Source organism: Micropterus salmoides, unplaced genomic scaffold, assembly GCF_014851395.1.
Source record: "Micropterus salmoides isolate LMB-PRFRI ecotype aquatic unplaced genomic scaffold, ASM1485139v1 Ms_hic_scaffold_5, whole genome shotgun sequence".
In the NCBI taxonomy this organism is placed as follows: Eukaryota; Metazoa; Chordata; class Actinopteri; order Centrarchiformes; family Centrarchidae; genus Micropterus; species Micropterus salmoides.
In genome coordinates, this window is record NW_024044237.1 from 3,888,310 (window position 1) to 3,915,640 (window position 27,331).

At 43.0% G+C, this 27,331-nt stretch overlaps 1 protein-coding gene and 1 long non-coding RNA gene across 4 annotated transcripts; both read left to right on the forward strand.

Annotated features, from left to right (window-relative positions):
• Positions 1-12,624: 12,624 nt before the first annotated feature.
• Positions 12,625-14,235, forward strand: LOC119888542. Of its 2 annotated transcripts, XR_005441900.1 has the most exons (3): positions 12,625-13,113; positions 13,232-13,296; positions 13,638-14,235. It is a non-coding gene; the product is annotated as an uncharacterized LOC119888542 (long non-coding RNA). The 2 variants fall into 2 exon arrangements; XR_005441899.1 differs by having other exon boundaries at positions 12,625-13,296.
• Positions 14,236-19,033: 4,798 nt separating this feature from the next.
• Positions 19,034-22,850, forward strand: LOC119888541. 2 transcript variants are annotated; one of them, XM_038699145.1, is made up of 3 exons: positions 19,034-21,629; positions 21,748-21,812; positions 22,154-22,850. In XM_038699145.1, exon 1 carries the CDS (start codon positions 19,071-19,073, stop codon positions 21,060-21,062), a length of 1,992 nt encoding a protein of 663 aa, XP_038555073.1. In that variant the 5' UTR covers positions 19,034-19,070; the 3' UTR covers positions 21,063-21,629; positions 21,748-21,812; positions 22,154-22,850. The 2 variants fall into 2 exon arrangements, with proteins under 2 accessions (XP_038555073.1, XP_038555072.1); XM_038699144.1 differs by having other exon boundaries at positions 19,034-21,812.
• Positions 22,851-27,331: the final 4,481 nt, after the last annotated feature.

The following is a 27,331-nucleotide window of genomic DNA, read 5'->3' on the forward strand; positions in this document are numbered from 1 at the left end:
TGCTTCTATCACTTGGCTGGAGCATGTGATTGCAGGTATATGCAGATTCTATCGGTGACTGGGTGAGTCGTGAGTACGGAGGCTTATCAGGAGTTTGCAGGAGCCGACTCTCCGACGGTGGGATCCACAAACACCTGTTGAAACGGAGTGCGGGGGGGCTTCTGAACACGTCACGATAAGAGACGACGGTGGATGCACCAGTCACACCGAAGAGAGTGGGATGCTCTGAGAGATGTTGATCGCAAACAAACAAGCAAAAAAAAGATGGCAGAAGTTGCCATCTGAAATGTGTTTCTTTGCTCTGACGAACCAAACAGTAGCCTCAACGCAGCCACAGTTTTGATATACTATCTGTGCTGCTGTTCTTTCCCCCTGTTTTATGTCTATTGTTTTAACAGGGGTTAAATGTTGAAAACCAGACTGGCCACGTTGAATCTTTGTGAGGATTAGCGAGCGGGAAAGCACATGTGCTCTGAGGGAGGTTCACCGCGATAATTACCAAGCACTCCCAGTTGCATCTGCCTCATGCTAACTGGTGGAAAGCCAACCGACGACATGCACCGAAAACAACAGTCCCTCTCTGCTGGCACTGCTGCCCCTCGCTTGCTGCTTTTTGTTTTTTTAAGGTCTCTGTGTCTCACTGCCTTTTTCTCTCCTCTCTCTGCTCATCTGGCCCATCGTCCCTCTTCCTCTTCATCTCTCCGTCGTCTGCATCTTTATCACATTTCCTTTTTTTTTTGCTCCTGAGCTCTTTTTCTCCCCTTCTACTCCTGTTTTCCACACCCTCTTTCCGTTCTCTCGCTCCCCTCTGCACCAGAGGCCATGTGGTCTAGGCGAGGTAGCAGGGTGACAGAAGCCGGACCCTTTGGAGTCACAAGTTCCTTATCTCGCTTACGAGGTGCTGCCCGTGCATGTGCGCTGTGTTTGTGTGTGTGTGTGTGTGTGTGTGTGTGTGTGTGTGTGTGTGTGTGTGTGTGTGAGCGTGGTGCTGTTCTCGAGGGCAAAGTGAGGTGTGAGAGGATGATGCACTTGATACACTGTGAGGAGAGGAGGAAGAAGTGAGTGAAAGGAGTGGATGGAGAGACTTTGAGAGGGAGGGAGGGAGGTGGAGGACAGGATTGAGCTGCTTGCGCTGAGTACGCCTCCTACTGGACCTTAATTTAGTCATCAGAGAACCATGTGATTCCTAGTGAAAATAGAAGTTTAGTACGTTGTTCACTGTGAGGCTTTTCTTCACTTAAACTTCTATTTCTAGTTTGAAGTTTTAAGAACAGCTCTGCAAAAACAACCGGCTGTTAATTCCAGTTGTTATAGGCATTATTGTGTAGTTGATACTGAAACAGGGATCAGCACAGATTTTAATGTAGAGTTTCCAATTTCTTTTACCAATGACTGGTGATTTTTGTACCCTTGTACAAAAATTACTTCAAACCCTTCATACATAATTATATTTGTAAATAGGACTTTACAACCTCAAACATTAAGGACCATTCACAAATATAGAATAGTCCTCTTAGCCATCTGACTGTACCAAATCAACCTTTAGTGGCAGGTGATTTCAAACTTTTGCATGACTCTACCGGGAGCACTCCTCTACATCTATCATCAGAAAGCAGCTGAGGTGTCCTCGAGCAAGGCTCTAAATCTTCAAGCGGACCATGGGTGTTAAAGAAGTCGCTTTGGCCTGATTATTGTAAGTGTAAAGGTGTCAATAAAGTGCTTGTTTGATGGTCAGACAGCACCCTCACCTCAAATTCCTTTCCAATGTCAGAAGTAACAGGGAGCTGTGTCTGAAAATTTCAATAACTTTCCAAAACAATCTGGAAATCATGCCAACTTCACGCTGCCTTGGCCAGGTGTACGGAGGTCAGAAAGTAAGCAGGGGTTTAACTTCTCTATCTTTTTCCATTCATTAATACAGTTACTAATTACAACACTATGAATGCCTTCATGGAAAGATTGTCCTAAAGTGTGTGCCATTATCCCCATTTGAATGATTATAGCTCTCACCCCTCTCTGCAACAGAAGGCTTTTATACATGGTCAGACGGTCAGTTCGTTTTCAAGTAAGTATACTGACAGCTTACGGTACATACTGTAAATGGGAAAAATATCACATATTTCTGTTATTTTGGAGGATCAACGTTGATGATGAACTTCTCCAAGATGATGTGAAAATGCTAGTCTAGACTTCAAATATAACCAGCATACGAGTCTACCCTCACTAGTGCGGACATGGCCTTAAGAGTGTGGAGCAGCGTTTTATGGATGAAGAGAGATGTAGAGCCCCCTCAGCACAGATTCCCTGGGTAAATATACGTAAGTTGAGAGGCAGAGGTCCTCAACTGCTTCTGCCTCACTGCAGCCTATAGCTGACAGACAGAGCAGAATGGTTTGACTTTTGGATTGGAGCCCTTTTGTGTGCGGCACAGACGCCGAGCAGACATTGCACAGCCGTTGCGTGGACGTGGAGGCCTTGGGTCGCCGCTACACTGTTATTAAAAACAGTGTGATAGCATGTGGGCTGTTCCCTCTCCTCTCCCTGTTTCTTCTCTCTCTTTTCTCTCCGTGAGCACAATCAGTCGCTCCTCTCTTGCCCTCTTTTCAGTAACACGACTACTGCAGTCCTCTGTCCTTTTCTCCCACAACCATACATTTCCATCACTGTTTATCTCATATACCTATCTTATCATCTATCCCTCTCTGTTTCTTGCCTTTTTTCATCCCTAAACTTTCCTCTCTTTTCTCTCAGTGTTCAAAGATCTTGGAAAAAAAAAAAAAAAAAAAATCACACAGCCTTTCTTGTGAGTCTTCTTCAGCTGACTTGAGCACCCACCACCCACCCACCACCAATTGGGAGACAAGTGTTTTTCAAAGACGCTCTCTTGGAGGTCCTTGAAGAAGATGGCGACAATACTCAGGGTTTCAAGTAAACCGTGGGCAAAAAAAACCCCACATCCAGTCATTCAGCGCTACTAGGTGAAATGGCACGCATTTAGCACCAAAGGCTTCTTTCTATATCTGTCTATGTCTGTCTGCTCTTTGAAGTGAAAGGTTTTTTTTAAATCTTCGCCGTTACGGACCTTTTGAAAATGTCAGTGAATTTTTGCAGGTTACACTCTTTATCCAGTGGCGATAATGCATTTGCGTACTCATATTCACACACGTAGACATAAATATGTCATTAATTTTACAGCATAATATTGAATATTGATGAAGTGCTGTCCGAGGTCTAGGAAACACCTGCAACAGCTATCAACTATGTGCAGAAGAGTTATGATGGCTTACTCTAACAGAGGCAAAAATCCTCATTTCCCTCTCATTTTCCTCTCATTTCCCCGTTCACTTTCCCCTGAAAGTGCTGTAAAATGGGTTCTATTACAATACCCATCACAAGCCCCTTTTTAAGAAGTGGATACAAATGCACACGCAGGTATTCAGGAGATGTGTGCGTTCAGGCGTTAAGACTCATATGCATAGGCAAATTGCATGCAAAAAGTCAGTCCCAAAGATCATGTCTTCAAACCAAACATGGGCTGGGACAAAGTCATACACAGTAACAGAGCAAAGCAACCAAGCCAGGCGGCCTATACAGCAGGTCTGTAAGTACACTATCTGTCAGGTATCCATTCAGTTAGTTGGTCAGGCACAGTAGTAAAACATGACTATAGTGTCTGTAATGTCAACAATACATTTTTCAAAGGATGTTTCTTTCTTACTGGAGCCCAAAAAGCTCATGGACAAGATGAAGCAGATCAGGCAGGCAGCAACCAAAGCTGAGGTGAGACCGTTTTTTCTCTGGGCACTTAACTCAACCTGGATAAATGGACTACAATGAAGAACTGATTACAGTATCTACAGTATTGGACTATATAAAATAATAATACTACAAATAGGGGTGGGAATAGGCACCTCACGATTCGATTAGGATTCACAGGGCTTATCGAAGCATTTTTTTTTTCTATACAGGATACAAAAAACGTGCTGTATAGGGGAGATGTTTGCTAGCTTGCAAGGTGAAGATGCACCGGGCTTTCATATCAGTTGACGGTGTGGTGAACGTACTCATCACCAACAAGCAGATACACGTGTGGTGCACAGCTAACAAGGTGAAAAAAGTAATAAACAGAACAGAAAAACATATATATGTGCAGATAAGCAGCTGTCAGTAAAATATTAAATAAAACAGTGAGCCCCGTGCATCTGTCTAACGTTAGCCAGCCAATCACCAGGATTATTAGATCACGGTTCAAGCATGCTGCATGCTCACTGACGCTGATGAGATTTACTCCTTAGGTATCAGAATTTGGTACCAAATTACAAGGCATTTTTCGATACTCGTTAGTATTGAAACAATTCAGTCAGTGCAGCTTTGAAGTTCCCAGCCCTAGGTGAGACATCCCTCAGTAAACATACGTTTTTTAAGACATACTGTGACATACCCTTAATAAAGTAGTCATCGAAAAGACACACAAAGTTCAATTAGTCATCACAATCAGGTAGCAAGTTAGTCAAGTGTAAAGTCAGACAGCCCAGCTCTGCATCTATTTGAATTATGTCTGTATTGAATGATTCTGCACAATGTTCGATAAGTACTAACATTCTTTGTCACTAAGGGAGTAGTGTGCTCTATGTGTAGCGGTGCTAAAAGTAAGGGTGTGGAGGTCCGAGTGGTGTACTGGCTTTAGCACATCTACAGGATACTGTTATTTGTGTCAAGTCACAAACCTGCAATAAATATTTGCACTTTTATTAACAATAACAATGATCCTTCCCTAAGCTTACCTAAGTGTTTTGTTGCTTAACCCTAACCATACTTTAATCACAACCACAATCCTTTTGTAGAATCAACCAGTTCTTGCCTGGAGAAACAGTTGAATAGTCTGACAGTCATCTAACACCATCTGAAATACCCTGGATATGAAAACAGATAATCGAACAGTCTATGCAATTTAAAGCCCTGATTGGCCAAGATTGCAGAGGTGTGAAAGTAGGCCAAGTTTGTCCTCTCTCAAGCTCTCTTTCTTCATTCTTGACAGAGCTACATCTGTCACTTTTCATGTGTGCAAACTTGTGTAATACCATGGATGCTGTTGAGCCTCGACCGTGGTTATTCGGAACAGATTTAAACGCTTTCGCCATTACACATGGGCAGATTAGACAGACTAACATTTTTAAAGGCAAAAGTGCATTGCTAAAGCGTCTGTCATATCAGTCATGTAGCCAGTCAGTCATCGAGTCAATGGGTCAATTTCACTCTCATATACTCAGTCCTTCAGTTTGGCAGAGAGTCAGGTAGTAACCCACTCTGCCAGTCAGACAGAGAAACAGGCAGGCAGACAGGCAGGAGTTATTCCTGGCAGCAGTCTGAGCTGATTCCCAACGCCTGGGCTACCCAGTTCCAGAGACAAGCGAACAAGGTGGAGCCAGGAGGCCTTTCAAAGGTCCAACCACAATGGACCTCATTACAGCTTCAAGAGGCGCAGTCACACCGCAGTCCAGCCATCCCACCACCCAGCCCCGGAAACCACTTTGCTATTCTCTATTCTGATACTCGCTCATTCTCACTCATCCTCACCATTCTCTCTCTCCGTTTCCCTCTCTCTCATCTGTCTTTCCTAGAAGGGGCACGTCAGATGTAAACAAAGCCCAACGCCAGCCACTAATTAAATAGATGAGCGGTATTAACATAACCTGAAAGCCCCAGCCAGTTGTACCCCCCTCCACTCCCCTTTAATATCCCTCCTCCTCATCCCTCTATCCATTTTTTGAAATTTTTTTCTTGTTGTGATCCGAGCAGTGAGCGCCAATTGTGGGCAGTGTAATTACCATTAGGACAGAAAGCCTAGCTTGTCTTTGATATGGTAATGATGCTTCATGTACACCCTGTACACCCTCCAACCCCCATCCCTAACCAGCACACACACATCCGTTCCATCACCCCCTCTCCTGTGACCCCCCTCCCTCCCGACACACACACTTCCAAATAATCTCACCAATGAATATCAAGTAGGGCAACACGTCAACACCTGATAGTGACAACTGCAGTTTTGCGTGAGCCGCTCAAGGGTGAGGGAGGAGTGAAAGAGCAAGAGAGATGTTGGAGAGAAAGATGAGAGAGTGGATGGGTGATGGATAAAGCGACAGAGGGCAGGGTTGGGGCCAGGGGTGTGGTACGAACATAAGTGCCAAAATTACACAGACAGACAGAGAGGGGGAGGGAAGAGAGTGATAAGAGGAAAATGAAAAGATGACAAAATTGCGACTAAAGAGGAAAGGAGGACGAAGGGCAGGAGAGTAGGCATGTCACAGGAGTGTAACCTCAGTTATTGTCACAAGCTAGCTGCATGACCGTCGGGTCCTTTTTTAATTATTAATTGCACTTGTCAGACGTCATTAAGTCCTCTTTAACATCTCAGTGTTGGTCGGACCGGACAAGTACCCCCCCCCCTCTGGTGACATTTTCTTCTTCCCCTCTTTCTCTTCATCTTCTTCTTTATCCTAACCCTTCCTGCCTTGGTCATAAAGACCTCATGTCTAATTTCTCCCAACGCCCCACCTCTTTCTCAATCTCTCTCTACTCGTAACTGCCCTCTCTTATGACTCCTGCTCCCTTTCTTTCCATCATCTCTCATCCTCTGTGTCCAGACTCTGGCCTCCAGCCCATGTATGGAACAGGAACAAACCGACTGCCCAGCTCCCTGCTGTCTCCCTCTCATCCCAACTACACACACCATCCCTCCAATGCCTCCATCAGTCCAAATCCCACAGCCTTTCCCCTCAACACCACGTGGCCCTGGCCAGCCGCACAAAATAGCCATGGACCTGGATCCCATGAACAAGAGAGAGTGACAAGTCTCATGGGGACACAATGCACAATGTCGGATTCACACAGTGTACTGTGCATTCAGCGTCTCGCCTTTGTGGTGGTAAAAACCCAATGCCATTGGCTCTGCAACATGAAGCCTATGCCAGCAAAAGAAAAACTTGGATTCAACACAAAAATGACCCAATTAAACTAAGATACAGTGTACGCAGCATGTAATCACATGTGAACTTGTGCTGTACACAAAAAACAGCCTAATTATTCATTGGAGAATGGATATACAGGTACTGTATGCAGGCAGTGCAGGGCATCGTGTGTCATAACTGGTCCAAATGTAGGCAAAAGTGTCTGTATATTGTGTGCATGGTGACCATTCTACCGATGGCTATAGAAATGTAGTCAGTGTAAATATCATGTAATTGATTATAGTAGTATTTTTGGACCATGTCTGCTCTAACTAATGGATATACTACAAAATTGCTTTGCCAAATATGCTTTGGAGGAAACATGACCAGATATATCATCTTTGTTATTCTTAGCATTCATCTTCTTTGTCAAAACCTGGTGCCTGTATTACCCATCAGTGGAGGCAACTGTTGATTTAAAAAAAAATAATTTAACCAAGACCATCATCTTCTTATTAACTTCACTAAGTGCTTTGAGTTGCCCAAACCTAACCTTAGAAATGTTAATCATGGTCAAGTTGCTAAGAGTTGATATTGTAGGAAAAACTAAAATACATTAACAGTCCACATTTTTGCAAATATATTACTATTAATTCACTATTATTAATTTTGTGATTTTGAAGATAAGTTTCCTCTGATGGTTAATAAAATCGAAATTCGGGGCGGCATTTATTTATTTTTTTTACTTATTTGCAGTTGCATATTGGTATCATTAATGTAATTTTTTAGGAGACACATTTGTTTTAACGTGAAAGGCTTCCTTACTACAAAGAAAGTTTAGTAAGCAAACATTTAAAATTAAGAAATATTTAATGAAGCCTGGTATAGTATATACTAGGGCTATTAATCAAAGTGAAACTGAAGAAAATACTGAGCACACCTACAAAACCATTTTGATTATTTGATCGGTGGACCATTACGGACTAAAGGAAATAATCAAATAAAAATAATACAAATAATCGTGGAGTGGAAACATATTTGGAAGTTATGAGCGCTTTAAAGGTAGGGACTAGTAACCACTTTTTTTTCCCTGTCTCTCTTGTTAACCATGCCGGTAAATCTGGAAGAACTTAAGTGCTCATCACTTCTATATAATGAAATGAACGATTGAATTGTGGAAAATCTAGCTGATCCAATTATGTGCATGTCCATATTGACATTAATTAAACATTTATATTTGTATGCATGATCGAAGCAGCTTAGAACAAGGGATGCACCGATCATATACTGATATCGGCCTGATACTGACTCAAATAGCTGGATCGGGTATCGATGACAAAGGGGATCGATTTATTCAATTCAATTACGGGCTATACACAATACATCAGCAGTGCGCGGGTCGACCTGAAAATTTTGCTAGGAGAGCTAACATAGCATTTTGTTTCACAAAGTTAGAAAGCAATGTTTAAGTCAAGCCTGATGTTGAAACTTAAAAGAACGATTCCCAGTCTCTTCCTCACAGTGAGGTTTACAGCTTATTAATTTTACACTGGTGTCTGATCGAGCATTGGTCAATACCCAAAGCCCAGGTACAGGTATCGGTAATGAAAAAGTCGGATTGGTGCATCCCTACTAAGAGCTAGCTCAAGTGGACGATATGGTGGGCTTTAAAAGGTTTTATACATCAAAGATCTATCAAAGAACTATAAAAACCAGACCCAGCATCTAATTAAGACCTGTACTTATTTGTCAAAACATGTAGCCATACCCGGCCAGTAAAAGGGATTGGCATCTAACTGGACTTTGCTTTTAATTGAAGTTTTATAGAAAACATAATAAAGAAATTATCATAATTTCAACGGCTACTAACTGAAGTGAAATAATTTCACTCTTTGTTGTCATTTTTTCAAAGCAGTGCAGATCCCGTGTTACTTTCTGTGAACTACGCCATTCAGCTTTTGGCCTTTCTGTGTGGAGTTTGCATGTTCTCCCCGTGTCCGCGTGGGTTCTCTCCTCCCACCATCCAAAGACATGCAGGCTGGGTTAATTTTTGTCTCCAAAATTGCCTTTAGGTGTGGTTGTGTGTCCAGGGTGTACCCTGCCTTTCGCCCAAAGTCAGATGGGACTGGCTCCAGCGACCCTGTACGCAGGATAAGCGGTTGACAATGGATGGATGAGTAGGAGTTCACATAAAAAACATTGCAATCAAACAAAACCCAAACTGCATATAATTGCAAAGATCTTGAACAGGAATATAATTCCACTTCAAGGCTTTTGGAATAGCCCTTTAAGACAGACGAAACATGTCATGTTAATATTCCTAACAGCATTTATATAAAGCTATGGTGTGGTAAAAGAATTGGTGGAGGTGCTCTCTCTCTTGTCCCGCCGGCTCCCCAGTGGGCCACAGAGAGCAGAGGGAGCCCCGGTCGATCAGAGGGGAGCCCAGATGGACTGAGACGCGCACACACAAATACACATACACAGACACACACACACATACTCAGTCACTCACATGTCATATGTTATCCCATCTGCACTGTCACCAAGCTGCCTGTAACCCCAGGGCCTTGCGGGGTGCACACACACACACCACACACACACACGTATACAGTATGCACGCACACGCCAACACAGTCACACACAAAAGGTTCTAAAATTGTGTGACTGAGTACGCCAATACACACAGCAGAGGTGTTCCCAGTGTGTAATTAGAGGTGAAGATAACTGTAGCCTCTCTTGTTCGCTTGAGCAGGCACCCACGTTGTAGCAGCCATTCACACACAAACGCATGCGTACGCACACACTTCAATATGAGTCTTTTCACATGAGTGACAAAGCTATTCTATAGGTAAAGAGTGTCGTACACGATACACGGTGTGTTTTGTCCTACAGAGGCTGACAGAGACGAAATCCATAACACACAGAGTAAATTTATAATTTTCTGTCAACATTTAATAGACTGACAGTGTGTAAATAAGGGCTGGGCCTTACAAGCAAAATTACCATTCAGTACTGTGTCACTGGGAAGTATTTTGCCTGGCTTGTACCTGGTAACGCATAGACCTATCTCCTCACTTCTAGTGCTGTGCCAGCACAGGAGAGAGTAACGTCTGGACCGCTCTTCTGATGTAACATGGTAGCGAGACGTTGTGGTGACGTTCATACTGTAAAAAGGAACTTTATTTCCTCTGCAGCAGCAAACAAGATTCAAGGTTCAAGAAGTTTATTGTCATAAGCACAGTAAAAAAAAACAAAAAAACATAACGGCTTTAGACCATACAATGAAAATCTTACTTTGCAAGTTTCCCTTAAAAAAAAAAAAAAAAAAAAAAAAAAGTAATTATAATAAATAAATATGTACCAATGCCTACTTTTTAACACAAGATGACAGTCGCATAGACTATAGGATTTTTTTTAGAATTTACTGACTATAGCAACTCTATAGTAATCTGTGATGAATGTTTACAACAAAACAGTTTGGGTCATAATTTCTGCCTTTATTTCTTTATAAGTTTGGCTAAGCTAACCTTGGGAGTTTGTTAATTCTTTTTAGCAATGTCTAGGGCTGTGTATCTTTTGAAATGTTTTGATACCGGAGTTGATGCGATACCCAGGTTTAAGCAAAATTAAACTTTTTGGATGTCTTACTTTGAGGAATGAAAAAAGCAGCTGTACAAGAGGTTTTTCTAAACAAAACACAATCTATAATTGGCAAAAGACAACATTTGATACTTGACGGTTTTCGATTCTCAGTGCCCTAGCAATGTCACCATGCTTCCACATCTTAGCAATTAACTTGTGAGGTAAGCATGAAAAAAAAGATCTGCGTTGTATGAAACAGAAATTTCCCTTTAAAAGTTGTAAAAAGGAGTCAATTATTGGCAATTGCTCATATAAAATGGTACACAGAAAATCGATCAAATCTCATGGATGTGAAAATTAAACTCTATTGTCAGGTCAGGTCAGGTCAGCTCCCCCCCCCCATACACAGAACTCCAACCTGCTAATCATCAGTCACATAAGACAATAAGCTAAAGGGCCTAAATGTAACATTTACATGCCTGAAACAACAAATGCACTCAGCCCTTTGTCTAAAAGAATGAGACCAGTAATCTTTCCTCCACTTATCTTGGACGTGTCAGCTAATTGGAAGTGAAAAGTCAAATATGAGATGTCACATTTAGTTTACCTCCCTGGCTACTCTCTCCATCTCTCCCTCCCTTTCTCCCTCCATCCTTCGCTGGTTTTGTTCGCCACATCTCTGTTTGATTGCATCTCCCGCCGCCTCAACATGACGCTCGCACAATACACACTCAGCTCCCATCTGGGTGATAGTTGTGTATCGGTATGTTGAGTTAATGGATTTTACACAGAGCACGGTGCGTTTAATCGGAGCGTGACGTAAGGAGGTTTTAAGGAACTGACAAAGAAAGCAATGGAGGGAGAGACAGATGAGGAAATGAAGGGAAGAAGAGAGACTGAGAAAACAGAAGGAACTGCAAAATATAAATCTTTGGGATTTAATCCCTCCAGCGATCCCGTGTTGCCAGAATGACTACTTTTCTCTGCTGCCACATAGGTGGAGCCAAATTCAATCAGGTAGTAGTGAAAAATGTGTACTTTTGCTTGATTTTCATCTCCAGCAATCATCTTTGGCTGCAACTGACTTTCACTGAGCTTTTCAATTATTTATATGGACTGCTGCAACGGTGACGTACTTTGTGAGAGCACTGTATTTAAATAGTCACTGCTGGCACTATAAGCTACTGTTCCTGTACCACTGTACTGATAGCTCTGAGCAAATGTTATTTAAAAGAGCAACATTTCTAACAGACAAACACTGTTCAAAGTAAATCTTTCTCATTCTAACGTCTCCTTTTTTTATTATTACTTCATATACTGTATGTGTAACCTTGGCCCAGCTGAAAAGCTCTAAATATAAAAGTACAAGCTCTGATTAGACTTTTTTACAAATAGAATAACTGCTGAATAAAATAAAAAAGCCTAAGGGAATTCAGAGAAAAAAATGCGACCTGGCCAGTAAGGTTGGGTTTAGTTTGGTCTGAGAAAAGAGAGTTACTATCCTGACACCACTTTCAGGTTGGCTGGTGTTCCACTTAGTGTTCCTCCATAGCAAAACAACAACGACAGCATCAGTTTTTTCAGCAAATGACCAAACATTGTCCACAGGACAGGAGTGACAGATCCTCCGGGAGCAAAGGAGGAAATAGTATGAGGTTATTATAGAGCCACAAAGTCCGTACAGGGAGGAGGTCGACGTGGATGAATGGGTCAACAAAACCTCAAATTCTGACTCTGAGAGAATGCTGTTGGCTTCCCATTTCCTACAGACAGTCAACACTAGTTTCGTTTACCATGACAACAATGTTTCCCCAAGTAGTAATTTTAACCCAAAACATTATCTTCCCCAAACCTTTGTTGTTTGTGTGCCTAAACCTAACCAAACCTTGATCAGTTTTATTGACAGTTTTATTTTTGCAGCAGTAATTTGAACTGTTTTTGGAAGGCACAAACAAATTAACCATAGCGCTTTACAGCTACACCAATACATTTCACCAGCTCAGAACCATTTACGTCACTGTAGCTGGATAAAGTAGAAACCAATATCGTGTTGGAGTGAAACACACAGTATACTTGAGCAAGACTATTGTAACACAGATGAAATGATCTAGGTTTAAAAATAGGAAAAGCCTATAAAAATCTGAATGAGTGATTTTATTTTTGAAATGCAACTTTAGAGATTATCTAAGGATTTTAAAGGGTTAAAATTCAGTTACCAGGGCAAAATAGACCGACAGGTTAGTTTGGCCAATCGGCTGACAGCAGGTAGGCCCGCCCACCTGCTCCCGCGTCTCTGGGAGCGAGCGAAAGTTTTTTTTTCCCCGCTGCTGTGTGTGTGGAGAGACAGAAGTGCTGCTGTAGAGGGTGAAAACGGAGAAACCTGGAGAAAATACAGCTAAAAAACGAACTACACTGAGGCTAACTTCAACACTACAAACGTGGTAGTTAACTGCTGTGAGAGTTTAGTTGTAAGTTCAGTGTTTAGATATAGCGCTTGAGACGACTACTAGCAGCGTCGGTAGCTTTGATGTCCGTAGGATTTCCCGCGACGCGCAGTCTTTGCTGATTCAAGAGCGAGGTAATTCATTTAAAACTGCTTTTGTTCATTCTTTATCACCTTACTGTGAAAGCTAATTTATTTTGCACTGAGAGAAAGTACTGAAAGTCGCATACGGTCTCGTATGTTTCGGTTTTAGAAGACCTTGTGGCTTTACTGGGCGCCGCCATTTTGGGTGTGTGTCCAGCCGCTCTGGTGAAATCGGTGAGAATGTTCACTTACTTTGCACCTTAAATTATTTATGTGCACTTAGTGAATATGAAGCTACAGTTTTAGTTGAACAAGCTGGTTTACTGTGTTGTTTAATGTGTAAACTCAGCTTACTTTATTTTGCACTTGCATCAAAACTTTAATTGTTCTAATGTGCAGCTTATCTGGTTGTGTGCAGCCAAGTTATTTATGTTTATATGCTGAATTTTGAGAGAGAGGCACAGAAAGTAAACACCCACAGTATGTATGTCATTGTGTATTGTGAATTTCATGTAGTGTATATTATTGCATGAGACTTAAGCAGTGAATATTTCTCTGACCCTGTCTGTTGACAGGTCAGGTTTTTTTTGTGTGCGTGCTTCTTTTTCCATTGTCTGGATTGGATCTGCGGATGAAAATTGATGGCGAGCCGTCCCTCTTGAATGATCGTGGGAGCCATTCCCTCTTCAGGATCACTGGACCTGTCCCGCTACTACTGCACTTTGCGGTGTGGTAGGCCCCACTACAACACAAAACCCCTTCACTCACCTTCACACTCCTTCCCCCACACACATCCATACACCAACCCTATGGAACTCTGAACTCTGACTTACCTTCGACAAATCCATTTTTTGTTTGGACTTTGGACTCACTTAAACAAACTCACCTGTTCACACCTTGGGACTGAGAATTTGGAGCTGAGTAGTAGGAATCATTCCTGCAATTAAGGGTTACTGTTGTACTGTGTGAATTCTATTGGATTGTATTATTGAACTGGATCTGAACAAACGTGAATGTGGTGTTATTAACAGAAATTCAGGTTAAAGGGGTGCACCCGGGAATTTAATTATAGAACTACTTCAAAGAGTGAAATACTCACTTTAAATTTGGAAAGCAAGCATTTCATGCTGATGTCATAGCCTGATTGTGATATCAATAATTGCCTTATTCATTGCTTGTTTTTTATTGTACTTTTTCATTTTTGGTACCAACAAATATTTTATTTTTATACATATCTTCAAATATAAGAAGCCGGCATTATCCTACATCTAATCCTTGGTCTCTGAGTCTCATTTTAAACACCTCACTTTTGCTCCAGCAGCCGAACCAACCGACTTAACCAACCAATCAGATCACGGCCCTACCCATAATCCTTCCTGTGTGCTACAGTTGTGGCGAGCCAGCCAGGAGCAATACTGAGTGTTTAACTGAGACATTATTGGTCCAATTTCCTACAATTGGTTACGTCCAACACTCTAAAGCCAGGTATCTTAGACCAAGTACAGCAACATGGATATAGTAATGCGTGAATCGATTAAAATCCCCAATTCTGTAGTTGTTAGTGGGATAACCGACACAGATATTGACGAAGTAGTATCCACTTTCCTTGAAAAACATGGTTCAATTAACCGCCACTTCCGCATAGATGCCCCAGAGTCAGACTTCCACCACCACGTGATAGTAGAGTTCACATATGGCACCGCCATGCTAACATTAGAGCCTCTGCTGCCACTCAAGCTTGAAAGTTCTGTTCAACCAGGTGCCAGTTATGAAGTACAGAGCTTGGCAAGTGTTTATGCATTAAATGCTCGCAACATTGCCACTAGAGCATACATGACCCAGCTGCAGGAAATTGCAAAATTGAGTGGAAATTCACTGGAACAAATGCTGAAAGAGGAATTGGCAAGCCTTGCTTCATCCACCATTCCTTTGCATGGTTGTCAGGACACCTCCTTTGAGCAGACACCACTTCCCCAAACGGAACCACTCACACAGGGTGATCTATTGTCTTCCCCAAGCCCACATCCTGCGAACTCTTCTGAACCTTCAGCCCTTGAATCACCTCTCGATCCACTGCAACCTTGCACTTCCTCGACCCTAAACAAAAACCTGATCGATTTCACTCCACTGCCAACTCCACCTGCTGCAGCAAATGGCACATTTCAGCCCACACTCGACCTTAACCCACCCAGTGTTCAGCGAGTGGTAGTTGAACATGTTGTGCGCAGCAGTGAAACCACATCACACTTCGCCATACCAAGTAGGCTTCGAGCTTTTTCAGGGAAAAGTCCCCGTCCCAACAACGAAGCAGACTATGACACATGGCGCACTAGTGTTGAAGTCCTCATGAAAGACCCAGCGATTTCTGACTTAAACTGCACACACCGCATCCTTGACAGCCTCCTTCCACCTGCAGCAGAGATGACTAAGCATTTAGGTCCACAGGCTAAACCTTCTGCTTATCTTGATATACTTGACTCTGCTTTTGGTGCAGTTGAAGATGGTGATGAACTTTATGCCAGGTTCCTGAGCACACTTCAGAATGAAGGAGAAAAGCCATCATCCTTTCTTCAGAGATTGCATGTGTGTCTGAGCATGACTATGAGGCGCGGAGGTGTTTCTGCGTCTGAGTTTGACAAGCAGCTTCTTAAACAATTCTGCCGCGGTTGCTGGGATAATGCCCTTATAGTTGACCTCCAACTACAGCAAAAGAAGGGGAGCCCGCCTTCCTTTGCAGAACTCCTGTTAATGTTAAGAACAGAGGAGGATAAACAGGCGGCAAAAGTTAGCCGTATGAGACAGCATTTGGGCACAGCCAAGCCTGCTCCTTGCGCCGCTAAGCAGCGTGTCATGTCTCATCTGCAAACAGTACATGCCACTGCTGAGTCTGAAATCGACATTTTAAAGAAACAAATAGCTGACATTACTGCTCAGGTCAGTAGTCTGAAACGTGATAACAACAAACAGGAACAACCTGCACGACAGAAAGCCAAGTCCCTTGCTGAGAGTGCTAAAGTCGAGGCCCGCCCTGTCAAAAAGAAAGTTTCTCAACATCAGAGTCCTGTTGCCAAGGTCCACAGCAAACCACGTCCATGGTACTGCTTCCAGTGTGGCGAGGATGGTCACATCGCTTCAGCTTGTGATAATGAGCCAAATCCTTCCCTTGTAGCTGCCAAGAAAAAACAGTTGAGAGAAAGGCAAGCTATCTGGGAGGCTTCTAATGTCCCTGAGGAAAAGCCTCATTTAAACTGATATCTGCTCCCATCGAGGGACACATGGGAGCCACACCTGACAAATCCTGTCCCAAACCTAAGAAGCCAGTCTTGAAGAGAGCTCAGCTCAGAGAGCACTCTGTTAAACTTCCACGAGGCCTCGTCGGAACAAAAACTACAGCTCAAGTTACTATTGCAGGGGAAACTGTTAACTGTATTTTGGATAGTGGGTCACAGGTGACTACTGTCCCCCAGTCCTTTTTTAAGCAGCATCTTTCAGAGCTGGCTATTCATCCACTGAATGATCTCCTTGACGTAGAGGGTGCTAACGGCCAACCAGTTCCCTACTTGGGATATATTGATCTTTCCATTACCTTTCCTAAAGACTTTGTAGGGTCTGAAATTGAAATCCACACACTGGCTTTGGTCATTCCCCACCTGCGCTCTGCAGCGCGGGAACAGGTGCTTATTGGCACCAACACTCTTGATGCGCTTTATGCTGATTTCATTACTGATCCTGCATGCTCTACTTTTCAGCCTTCATCAAATGGCTATCGAGCTGTTCTTAAAATCCTTGAAATGCGGCAGAAGACCTCAAACGGTGGTAACATTGGTTGGGCTAAGCTGCAAGGAAAGAGCCCTGAGGTTGTCCCTGCGCGGCAGTCAGTTGTTCTTGAAGGCTTGGTTAACATCTCCAGTGCTCACTCTGAGAAGTATGTCATCCTTGAGCAGCCGTCAGCCTCTTCCTTACCAGGTGGCCTATTGGTGTCGGCCAGCCTAATCAACCTGCCCATGAAACAACCCTGTAAATTGCCTGTTGTGTTGAAGAATGAGACTGACCATGACATTGTCATACCTCCTAAAACGGTATTGGCCGATGTTAATGCCATAGGGTGTGTCCTTCACAAAGAGCAAACGGTGAAAGAATCAACTCCACCTGAAACACAGAAAGATTCCCCTCAGTCTGAAAGTTTGAGCTTTAATTTTGGAGACTCTCCATTGCCCACTGAATGGAAGGAACGTGTGATAAACATGCTGAATTCTATGCCAGAAGTCTTTTCCCATCATGACCTGGATTTTGGGCACACAGATAAGGTCAAACACCACATCAAGCTCAATGATGAGACACCTTTTAAATACAGACCCCGACCAATACATCCCCATGACGTGGAGGCAGTAAGGAAACACCTTCAGGAGCTCCTCGACTCAGGAGTCATACGGGAATCAGAGTCCCCATTTGCTTCTCCCATCGTCGTTGTAAGGAAGAAGGATGGTTCTGTTCGTCTTTGTATAGACTTCAGAAAGCTAAACCTTCAGACCATCAAGGACGCGTATGCCCTCCCAAATCTAGAGGAGGCTTTTTCAGCCCTAGCAGGGTCGAAGTGGTTCTCCGTCCTTGATCTTAAGTCGGGGTATTACCAAATTGAAATGGAAGAATCTGACAAGCAGAAGACGGCATTTGTCTGTCCACTAGGATTCTGGGAATTCAACAGGATGCCCCAGGGAATCACAAATGCGCCGTCAACCTTCCAGCGACTTATGGAGAAGTGTATGGGGGAAATTAACCTGAAAGAGGTTTTAGTGTTCATTGACGACTTGATCATTTTCTCATCATCCTTGGAAGAACATGAGCAGCGCCTGAAGCGTGTACTGCAGCGTAAAGGAATACGGATTGAAGTTGGCTCCAGAAAAATGCAAATTCTTCCAGACCTCTGTAAGATACCTTGGCCATGTAGTGTCAGAGCAGGGTGTAGAAACAGACCCAGAGAAGATTGTGGCCCTAACGTCTTGGCCTGTCCCCACTAACCTGAAAGAACTTAGGTCCTTTCTAGGCTTTGCTGGATATTACAGAAGGTTTATCCAAGGGTACTCTCAGATCGTCAAGCCCCTCAACGAACTAACTTCTGGGTATCCACCACTTAGAAAGGGAAGCAAAAAGCCTCAAAAGAGTGCTAGCCAAGAGTACCACAACCCGAAAGAGCCTCTTGGTCAGAGGTGGACATCCCTTTGTCAGGAAGCATTTGATTTGATAATTCAAAAGTTAACTTCAGCTCCTGTCCTGGGTTTTGCCAACCCCCAGCTTCCTTACATCCTGCATACGGATGCCAGCACCATCGGTTTGGGAGCCGCGTTGTATCAGCTCCAGGATGGCCAAATGAGAGCAATAGCCTTTGCAAGCCGAGGACTTTCGAAAAGTGAAATGAAGTATCCTGCCCATAAGCTAGAGTTCTTGGCCCTCAAATGGGCAGTCACTGAGAAATTCTCTGACTACTTATATGGTACGGACTTCAAAGTGGTAACTGACAGCAATCCGCTGACTTACATCTTAACATCTGCAAAACTTGATGCAACGAGTTACAGGTGGCTGTCAGCACTTTCCACTTACTCTTTCCAACTCCAGTATCGAGCCGGCAAGCAAAACCTAGATGCCGACGCACTGTCTCGCCGCTCTCATGGAGCACCAGAGGATGATCCCACATCTAGAAAAGAAAGTGAGAGAATCCGACAGTTTGCACTTCATCACCTGAGCAATGTTGAACCTTCACACACTGTTCCTCTTGATGTAGTCCAAGCTATCTGTGACCGACACACTGTCCAAATTGCTGAAGACAGCAATGATAAATTCCCAAACCACAGGGTAGCTTTAGTTGAGTCCCTTTCTCATCATTCCATGGCTATCCCAGACAGCTTTCAGGAAGAGCAAATTGATGGGTTTCCTCTCATCCCATCTCTTTCTGAGGATGAGCTAAGAGAAAGCAGAGATCTGATCCTGCAATCAATGAGGTGATCATTCAAATGGAGACTGGTCAAACTCCACCTTCCCGTCTTAAGGTTGAACTGCCTGAACTCCCGTTGCTGTTGCGTGAGCTCAACCGGCTGGAGCTACACAATGGAGTGCTCTATCGAAGGAGACAAGATGGGCCCAATATCATCTTTCAGCTAGTGCTTCCTGAGGAGCTAAGATCAGTAGCACTAAAAAGCCTCCATGATGACATGGGCCACATGGGAGTTGAGCGGACTGTAGATCTAGCCAGAGCCAGATTTTATTGGCCAAAGATGTATATGGCTATTGAAAAGATGATTGGAACTTGTGAGCGTTGTGTACGCAGGAAGTCTCCACCTGAGAGAGCCGCACCACTGATGAATATAAAGACAAGTAGGCCTCTTGAATTGGTGTGTATGGATTTCTTGTCCTTGGAACCAGACCGATCCAACACAAAAGATATTTTGGTTATCACGGATCACTTCACTAAGTACGCTGTAGCTGTGCCAACACCCAACCAGCGAGCTCGCACCGTAGCAAAGAGTCTGTGGGAGAATTTCATAGGTCATTATGGCTTTCCAGAGCGACTACATAGCGACCAAGGCCCCGACTTTGAGTCAAAGACTATAAAAGAACTCTGTGAGCTCACTGGCACGAAGAAAGTGCGTACAACTCCATACCATCCGAGAGGAAATCCGGTTGAGAGATTCAATCGCACTCTCCTCCAAATGCTTGGTACACTAAGTCATCATGAAAAACAGCACTGGAAAGACTTTGTGAAACCTCTTGTCCATGCGTACAATTGTACGAAAAATGAAGTGACAGGATTCTCCCCCTATGAATTGATGTTTGGGAGACAACCAAGGCTTCCAATCGATCTAGCCTTTGGGTTGCCCATCAACACTGACAAGAAGTCACATTCTCAATATGTCAGTGACTTGAGGTTTCGCTTGGAAGAGAGCTACAAGATCGCTACTTCTAATGCACAGAAGAATGCAGATCGCAATAAAATGCGATTTGATAAACGGGTCGTCAATTCAACCCTGGAGGTGGGTGACAGAGTTCTTGTCCGCAATGTCAAGTTGCGCGGAAAGCACAAACTAGCGAATAAGTGGGAGGATGATGTGTACATTGTTGTCAAGAAAGCTGGTGACTTACCGGTCTACACAGTTAAGCCTGAAAGCAAAGATGGACCTGTGCGTACTGTACATCGCGACCTGCTCCTTGCTTGTGGCTTTCTGCCAGCAACAACTCTGACGGACGAGCCTCCCAAACAACCATCAGTCATGAGACGGAGGACAAGACAGAGTCCCATCAATGAGGGTGAGGAGGAGGAGTTTTCTGACTCAGAGGATATGCCTGCTTGGATATCTGTTCATCTTCCTACCCAAGAACCTGATGTGTTAATCACTGTTCATGAGACTCACGAGTTGAGCAATCCTTGTGAGACTACACAATGTAATGCACCTGATGTGTTTCCTACTCCTGTACCATCTGTGGTTAAATCCCTTGCAGAGGACAGTGACAAAGAATCCACACAGAACTTACCTGAACCTCCGGAGCCAGAGATTCAAGAGCCAGAACTTGTCAACTTACCTGAACCTGTGAACTCACCTTGTGGAGATATCCCACCTGAACATGACGATTTACCTGAATCTGACACCTTACCTGTTGATGATCCTCTGAACACATGTCAGCAGCCACCTGAGTTGTCGTCTCACATTAATGAGGAATTCCCTGTGTTGCCAGAAACAACATCCCCGGAAGAGGAGGGATCTGAAATGGCAAGCACTGTAACTGAACAGCCTAAACCAGCAGAAGCACAGAGTGACGGACCCCAAGTTGCTCAAACCCCTCTTCGTCGCTCTCATAGAACACATGGAAAGCCTGAGAGATTAAACTACACAAGATTAGGTAGCCCTTTATTGTTTGTGGCGAATGCCCTCTTCCAAGGTCTGAGTGAGGCGTTTGCAAGTTCCCTTCAGGGATTTGATTACTCAGACATACAGCCACAACCATCTTAGGCACTATAAACAAACTTGTGACTCCATCGTCACCCTGCATATGCACAGGGACGTGCATACCTTCAGAAGGGGAGGGTGTAACACAGATGAAATGATCTAGGTTTAAAAATAGGAAAAGCCTATAAAAATCTGAATGAGTGATTTTATTTTTGAAATGCAACTTTAGAGATTATCTAAGGATTTTAAAGGGTTAAAATTCAGTTACCAGGGCAAAATAGACCGACAGGTTAGTTTGGCCAATCGGCTGACAGCAGGTAGGCCCGCCCACCTGCTCCCGCGTCTCTGGGAGCGAGCGAAAGTTTTTTTTTCCCCGCTGCTGTGTGTGTGGAGAGACAGAAGTGCTGCTGTAGAGGGTGAAAACGGAGAAACCTGGAGAAAATACAGCTAAAAAACGAACTACACTGAGGCTAACTTCAACACTACAAACGTGGTAGTTAACTGCTGTGAGAGTTTAGTTGTAAGTTCAGTGTTTAGATATAGCGCTTGAGACGACTACTAGCAGCGTCGGTAGCTTTGATGTCCGTAGGATTTCCCGCGACGCGCAGTCTTTGCTGATTCAAGAGCGAGGTAATTCATTTAAAACTGCTTTTGTTCATTCTTTATCACCTTACTGTGAAAGCTAATTTATTTTGCACTGAGAGAAAGTACTGAAAGTCGCATACGGTCTCGTATGTTTCGGTTTTAGAAGACCTTGTGGCTTTACTGGGCGCCGCCATTTTGGGTGTGTGTCCAGCCGCTCTGGTGAAATCGGTGAGAATGTTCACTTACTTTGCACCTTAAATTATTTATGTGCACTTAGTGAATATGAAGCTACAGTTTTAGTTGAACAAGCTGGTTTACTGTGTTGTTTAATGTGTAAACTCAGCTTACTTTATTTTGCACTTGCATCAAAACTTTAATTGTTCTAATGTGCAGCTTATCTGGTTGTGTGCAGCCAAGTTATTTATGTTTATATGCTGAATTTTGAGAGAGAGGCACAGAAAGTAAACACCCACAGTATGTATGTCATTGTGTATTGTGAATTTCATGTAGTGTATATTATTGCATGAGACTTAAGCAGTGAATATTTCTCTGACCCTGTCTGTTGACAGGTCAGGTTTTTTTTGTGTGCGTGCTTCTTTTTCCATTGTCTGGATTGGATCTGCGGATGAAAATTGATGGCGAGCCTCCCTCTTGAATGATCGTGGGAGCCATTCCCTCTTCAGGATCACTGGACCTGTCCCGCTACTACTGCACTTTGCGGTGTGGTAGGCCCCACTACAACACAAAACCCCTTCACTCACCTTCACACTCCTTCCCCCACACACATCCATACACCAACCCTATGGAACTCTGAACTCTGACTTACCTTCGACAAATCCATTTTTTGTTTGGACTTTGGACTCACTTAAACAAACTCACCTGTTCACACCTTGGGACTGAGAATTTGGAGCTGAGTAGTAGGAATCATTCCTGCAATTAAGGGTTACTGTTGTACTGTGTGAATTCCATTGGATTGTATTATTGAACTGGATCTGAACAAACTTGAATGTGGTGTTATTAACAGAAATTCAGGTTAAAGGGTGCACCCGGGAATTTAATTATAGAACTACTTCAAAGAGTGAAATACTCACTTTAAATTTGGAAAGCAAGCATTTCATGCTGATGTCATAGCCTGATTGTGATATCAATAATTGCCTTATTCATTGCTTGTTTTATTATTGTACTTTTTCATTTTTGGTACCAACAAATATTTTTATTTTTATACATATCTTCAAATATAAGAAGCCGGCATTATCCTACATCTAATCCTTGGTCTCTGAGTCTCATTTTAAACACCTCACTTTTGCTCCAGCAGCCGAACCAACCGACTTAACCAACCAATCAGATCACGGCCCTACCCATAATCCTTCCTGTGTGCTACACACCCACAGCGTGGGCACCTCCTACGTCCACGCCTTGTATTTAACGGTGAGACCTGGCCTTCGGCTCCCTTTTTTCTTCCATGTTTACTTTATGTTGACGGCTAACCTGCTCCAGAACAGCTTTCGTTCCAGATAAGAGATCATCGCTATAAAAGTACCACCTACTAACCTATCAAATTTCTTGGAAAATGTTGGCACAATCCGCAGAAGATCCCACAGACCGTTTTATAAGCTAGTTGTAATCAACTGGATGTGCAGGCTTTCTTTTTCTTTTGCTCGCTTTGTTAGTCTTTTGTGTAGTTTAAGCCTAGTTCACACTACGCAATTTTCAGCCTGATTTGCCGGTCGGGGAGCTCGGTGACCGTCAGGCTGTGAACAGGAGTCTGCGGTTGCCAGTCGTTATGTGTGAACTACTCAACGAAGCATCAGAACATCTCCCCGAGGCAGGCAGCTACTTTTTCACTGCAAAACATTTTACTCACCTCCAGCTCTCTCTGTAGCTCGATAATCCCTGCTACCTGAGTGTGCTAATCCATTCTTTCACCCAGATTCTTTTTCTTTATAACTGCTATCTTTATAATAACAAACAACAGCTGTTTGTGTGTTGGTAGCTCATTTCAAGTTTCACATTTCACACGTGTTTTCTTCAAAAAATGTGGTTTGGAGACAAGTGTCAGGTGACAGAGTCGTTGTCAGCTCCTGTAGTGTGTGACCCCCTGACACCAATCAGTCACCTAGTGTGAACGCCACGACTTCAGACTCCCGTCACAAGATGGCAAGTTGTGACCTGCCAACGCTGAAAGTTGTGTAGTATGCACAGCCTTTAGTGACTTTTTTAAGCCGACTCCTTACTCATTTTCTACTTCTCACTGTCGTCTTTTTGGAGAAGGTCTACGACTTATAACTAAAGGAAAAGGTATTCTTGGAGATCTTTCAATTCAGTTGACTTTCCACAAACTGATCAAATCTGTAATCTTTTCTACAACTCACAGTGGTCAGTAAACTATTTCACTCCTCTCTTATTCAAATACCAAAGCGCCTCCCAAGCTGTCCTGCTTGTTCTGATTATATGCGTGTGGATGAGCTGATTAGGATGAGGAGCGATCTGATACAATTTTATAATATTTTTATACAACAGTTATTTCAAATAAAAAATGCATTACTTTGCTTGTACATAATAAATCATAGGCTACTATTCAACTACTATGGCTTCAATAGGTAGCATTTTACGCACAGTATCGAATGAAGTACTCTATTGGTATTGGTATCACTTCAAGGGTACTGGTTTTGGTACTAGTATCGTAAAATTTCAAACAATACCCAGCCCTAGTACAGCATCACACAATTGATTGGTCAATGCTCTATAGAGCTTGGCAATGTTATGTCAAACCACAGTGCGCCGCGGTAGCTGATGGTAGTGCTGCCATATTGTGATACCATCGCCGTACCGGTGTTGATCTGGCAGATGCGAATCAGCACCGCTAATATATAAATATACAGTGACATTTCAATTTTAAAGTCGTGGGAAGAACTTGTGATGTTGGTTGTAATGTCCGTTCACATGACTGACGAGCTAAGAAATTAGACAATGGATTGTCTTTCTTTAGCTTTCCTGCCTGGAGGCAGAATCAAGGAAGCTATGTGTCTGATGTGACAAAGAGACACCAGCTGTCTTGAAAATCAGCCGTAAGACAGACAGACAGACATCAAGTTTAACAGCATCCTAAGATCATTAAAAGTCAGAAATCTTTATTCAGATGAGTGTCAAAGAATTAAATAAATTTAACATTACTCAACACTGTCTGTTGTCTGGAGTGTTTCCCAAAAACAGACTTTACTTGGGCGACCCGCCCAGGTATATGAACGGCTGCCCAGATAATGTAAAATTTGGCAACCCATTTTAACATTTTTCAGAGAGATACACATGTTATCTATTATGTTACAAGATGTGGACACCGATATTTTTCAAGCATGGACCAGGTAGAGAGAGAGGGAGAGATAGAAAAAAGGGGCAGGCCACTCCGGTGTGTTTGCAGTAAGACGTGTGGTGTGTGCTAGAGACCAGGACTGATTTCTTGATTCCACTCCTGCTGATTTTATGACCATTACTGCCCATTCCCGCAACATGTGTATCCACTCCTGCCCGCGCCCGCAAACATTGTAACATGCAGAGTAAAAAAGGGACACAAATGTTGGGGCTATGCTAAATGTTCAGAAAAGCCGACATAAATCACTGCATTCGTTTATGTCGGTAAGAACTGAGAAGTTTTCCAAATTTCAGACTTGCCTTGCTTTGGTCTTGTATTGTATAAGCCCGTGTGATGGAAGCCAGCGAGGCAGTGCATTAAGTAAACCTCACTCCCCCTCACTCCCAACACCTTAAGACATGCACTGGCGACCAACAGCAGTGGCTACAGGCTGTAGCTTCCTCGTCAGCGTGTCCGCCTCCCATACCCGCCGTCGCCGGTTCGAGTCAGGCCCTTGCTGTACATTCTCGGGAGCAGCCTCATTCGCTCACTTTAATCTTCTATTTAACTTAGTTTGTTGACTCCATCTTATCAGACATCCTGAAGTGCGTGCTACCGAGTCGGAACAGTATTCTCGACAATTATAACAACAAAAAGTGACCGTTCCAGTAGCAGGAGACGACCATGAATCCTAAATGCAATGAGAAACCATTGCAGAAGATGAGGAAGAAATAAAGGTGGGAGCAGCACAAGAAAAGGAAGGTGATGACCAGGCAGAGGCAAAAGTGGCAGCAGATGCAGGAGATGGTGACCAGGCAGAGGTGGGGAGCTGTAGAAGATGAATGTGTAGAATGGTCAGATGTGGAAGCAGCAGAGGATGAGGAGTGGAAACCAGGCAGAAGATGAACCAACAGCTAAGAGACAAAGAACAGTGTCAGTTCTGTCAGCACAACAGTGCAGAGATCAACCGTTTGTTGCGGGAGAACAGGGAGTTTAGGTGTGAGCTGAACAAGAGAAAAATGGATGAGGACTTCTTAAAGGGTAACACAAATAAGGTCAGGTACCACAAAGGAATTCCATGCTTTACCATTTTGTCATTGTTCACCAGTGTTAGGGTTTCCTACCAGTTACAAAAAAGTCCTTTAAAATGGTTTGTTGACATTCATACGTCTGAGGCTTGATCCTCCTGTACAGCACCTTGCCTGTCTCTGTCATGTTTCACGTACAACTTTCCACTGCCTTTACTGACACCATAGATGTTTTGAATGCACGGCTTAATCCATCCAGGTACACACACCGTGAAACCTCATTGCGATTTCACCACAAGGTGCCATATCATTTATTTCCAAGGGATGGCGTGACCTTGCCTCTGACAGGCACATAACTGTGAACTGTGGCCTTCTTAACAAACTGTTACGTGGTGACATAGTGCTAGCTGATTGAGGCTTTGATATCAAGGATAGTGTGTGCAGAGGTCAAAATTCCTGCGTTCACTAAAGGAAGATGTCAAGTCGATGCTTAGGATGTGGAAAACACAAGCGATAACACACCTGAGGATTAATATTGAAAGGGAGATTGGCAGTATGCGCAACAAGTACACAATGTTATATAAGAGAATATCAATTAGTTTGTTACTACCATGTGAGGGGGAGAAGATGACACTTCTTAATAAGATGGTGAATGTTTGTTGTGTACTTCTGAACATGTGTCCCAGTGTGGTTGTAAAACCAGATAAAAATGAAATATGTGCATGTTAAAATTGTGTTTCACATTACTGTTGTAGACGTTTATATTAGTTTTTTTTATGACATGTTTGTTTACTTAAATACTCCTATTGGAAACAGATGACACACTATGAATTTGTAGAAACTGGTTTAATAAAAATTAAATTTGCAAGTACAAAAACAACAGTCTTTTGGGGGTGGAAATTTAGCTGAATCTTTCCAGCGATGGATGTAAACATCTTCAGAAACTGCAATAAAAAAGATTGCAATGTATAAACCACATCTATATACAATATCACTGTATAAAAAGTTGTTGCAGTGTAGCAAATCTGAATTTAAGTATAAATTGTAAACATCTTAAAGAAGCAACAAAGAAGTACAACAAATATGAATACAAGAAGTAACAATAGGGCTGTTGAGAATTAACTATAGATCTATTATATACAGTGCAATCATGTTGAGAATAAACTTCATATATCTATTGGTAACACTTTACAGTAAGGGTACATGAATTATCGTGAATTCATGCATTACTTCATGCTTTTATATCTCGAATCATCAGGAACAAGCAGGAGTTCAGTCTTTCATGGATGAACAACACATTAATTAAAACATTAACTAAGATGAGTGTATGATCATGAATTATGATTTATTAAGCATGATCATGTTGTTTG

What these genes read in the sequence shown, in the direction of transcription:
- LOC119888541 (XM_038699144.1), top strand. Translation starts at nt 19,071, where the DNA reads ATGGAGACTGGTCAAACTCCACCTTCCCGTCTTAAGGTTGAACTGCCT.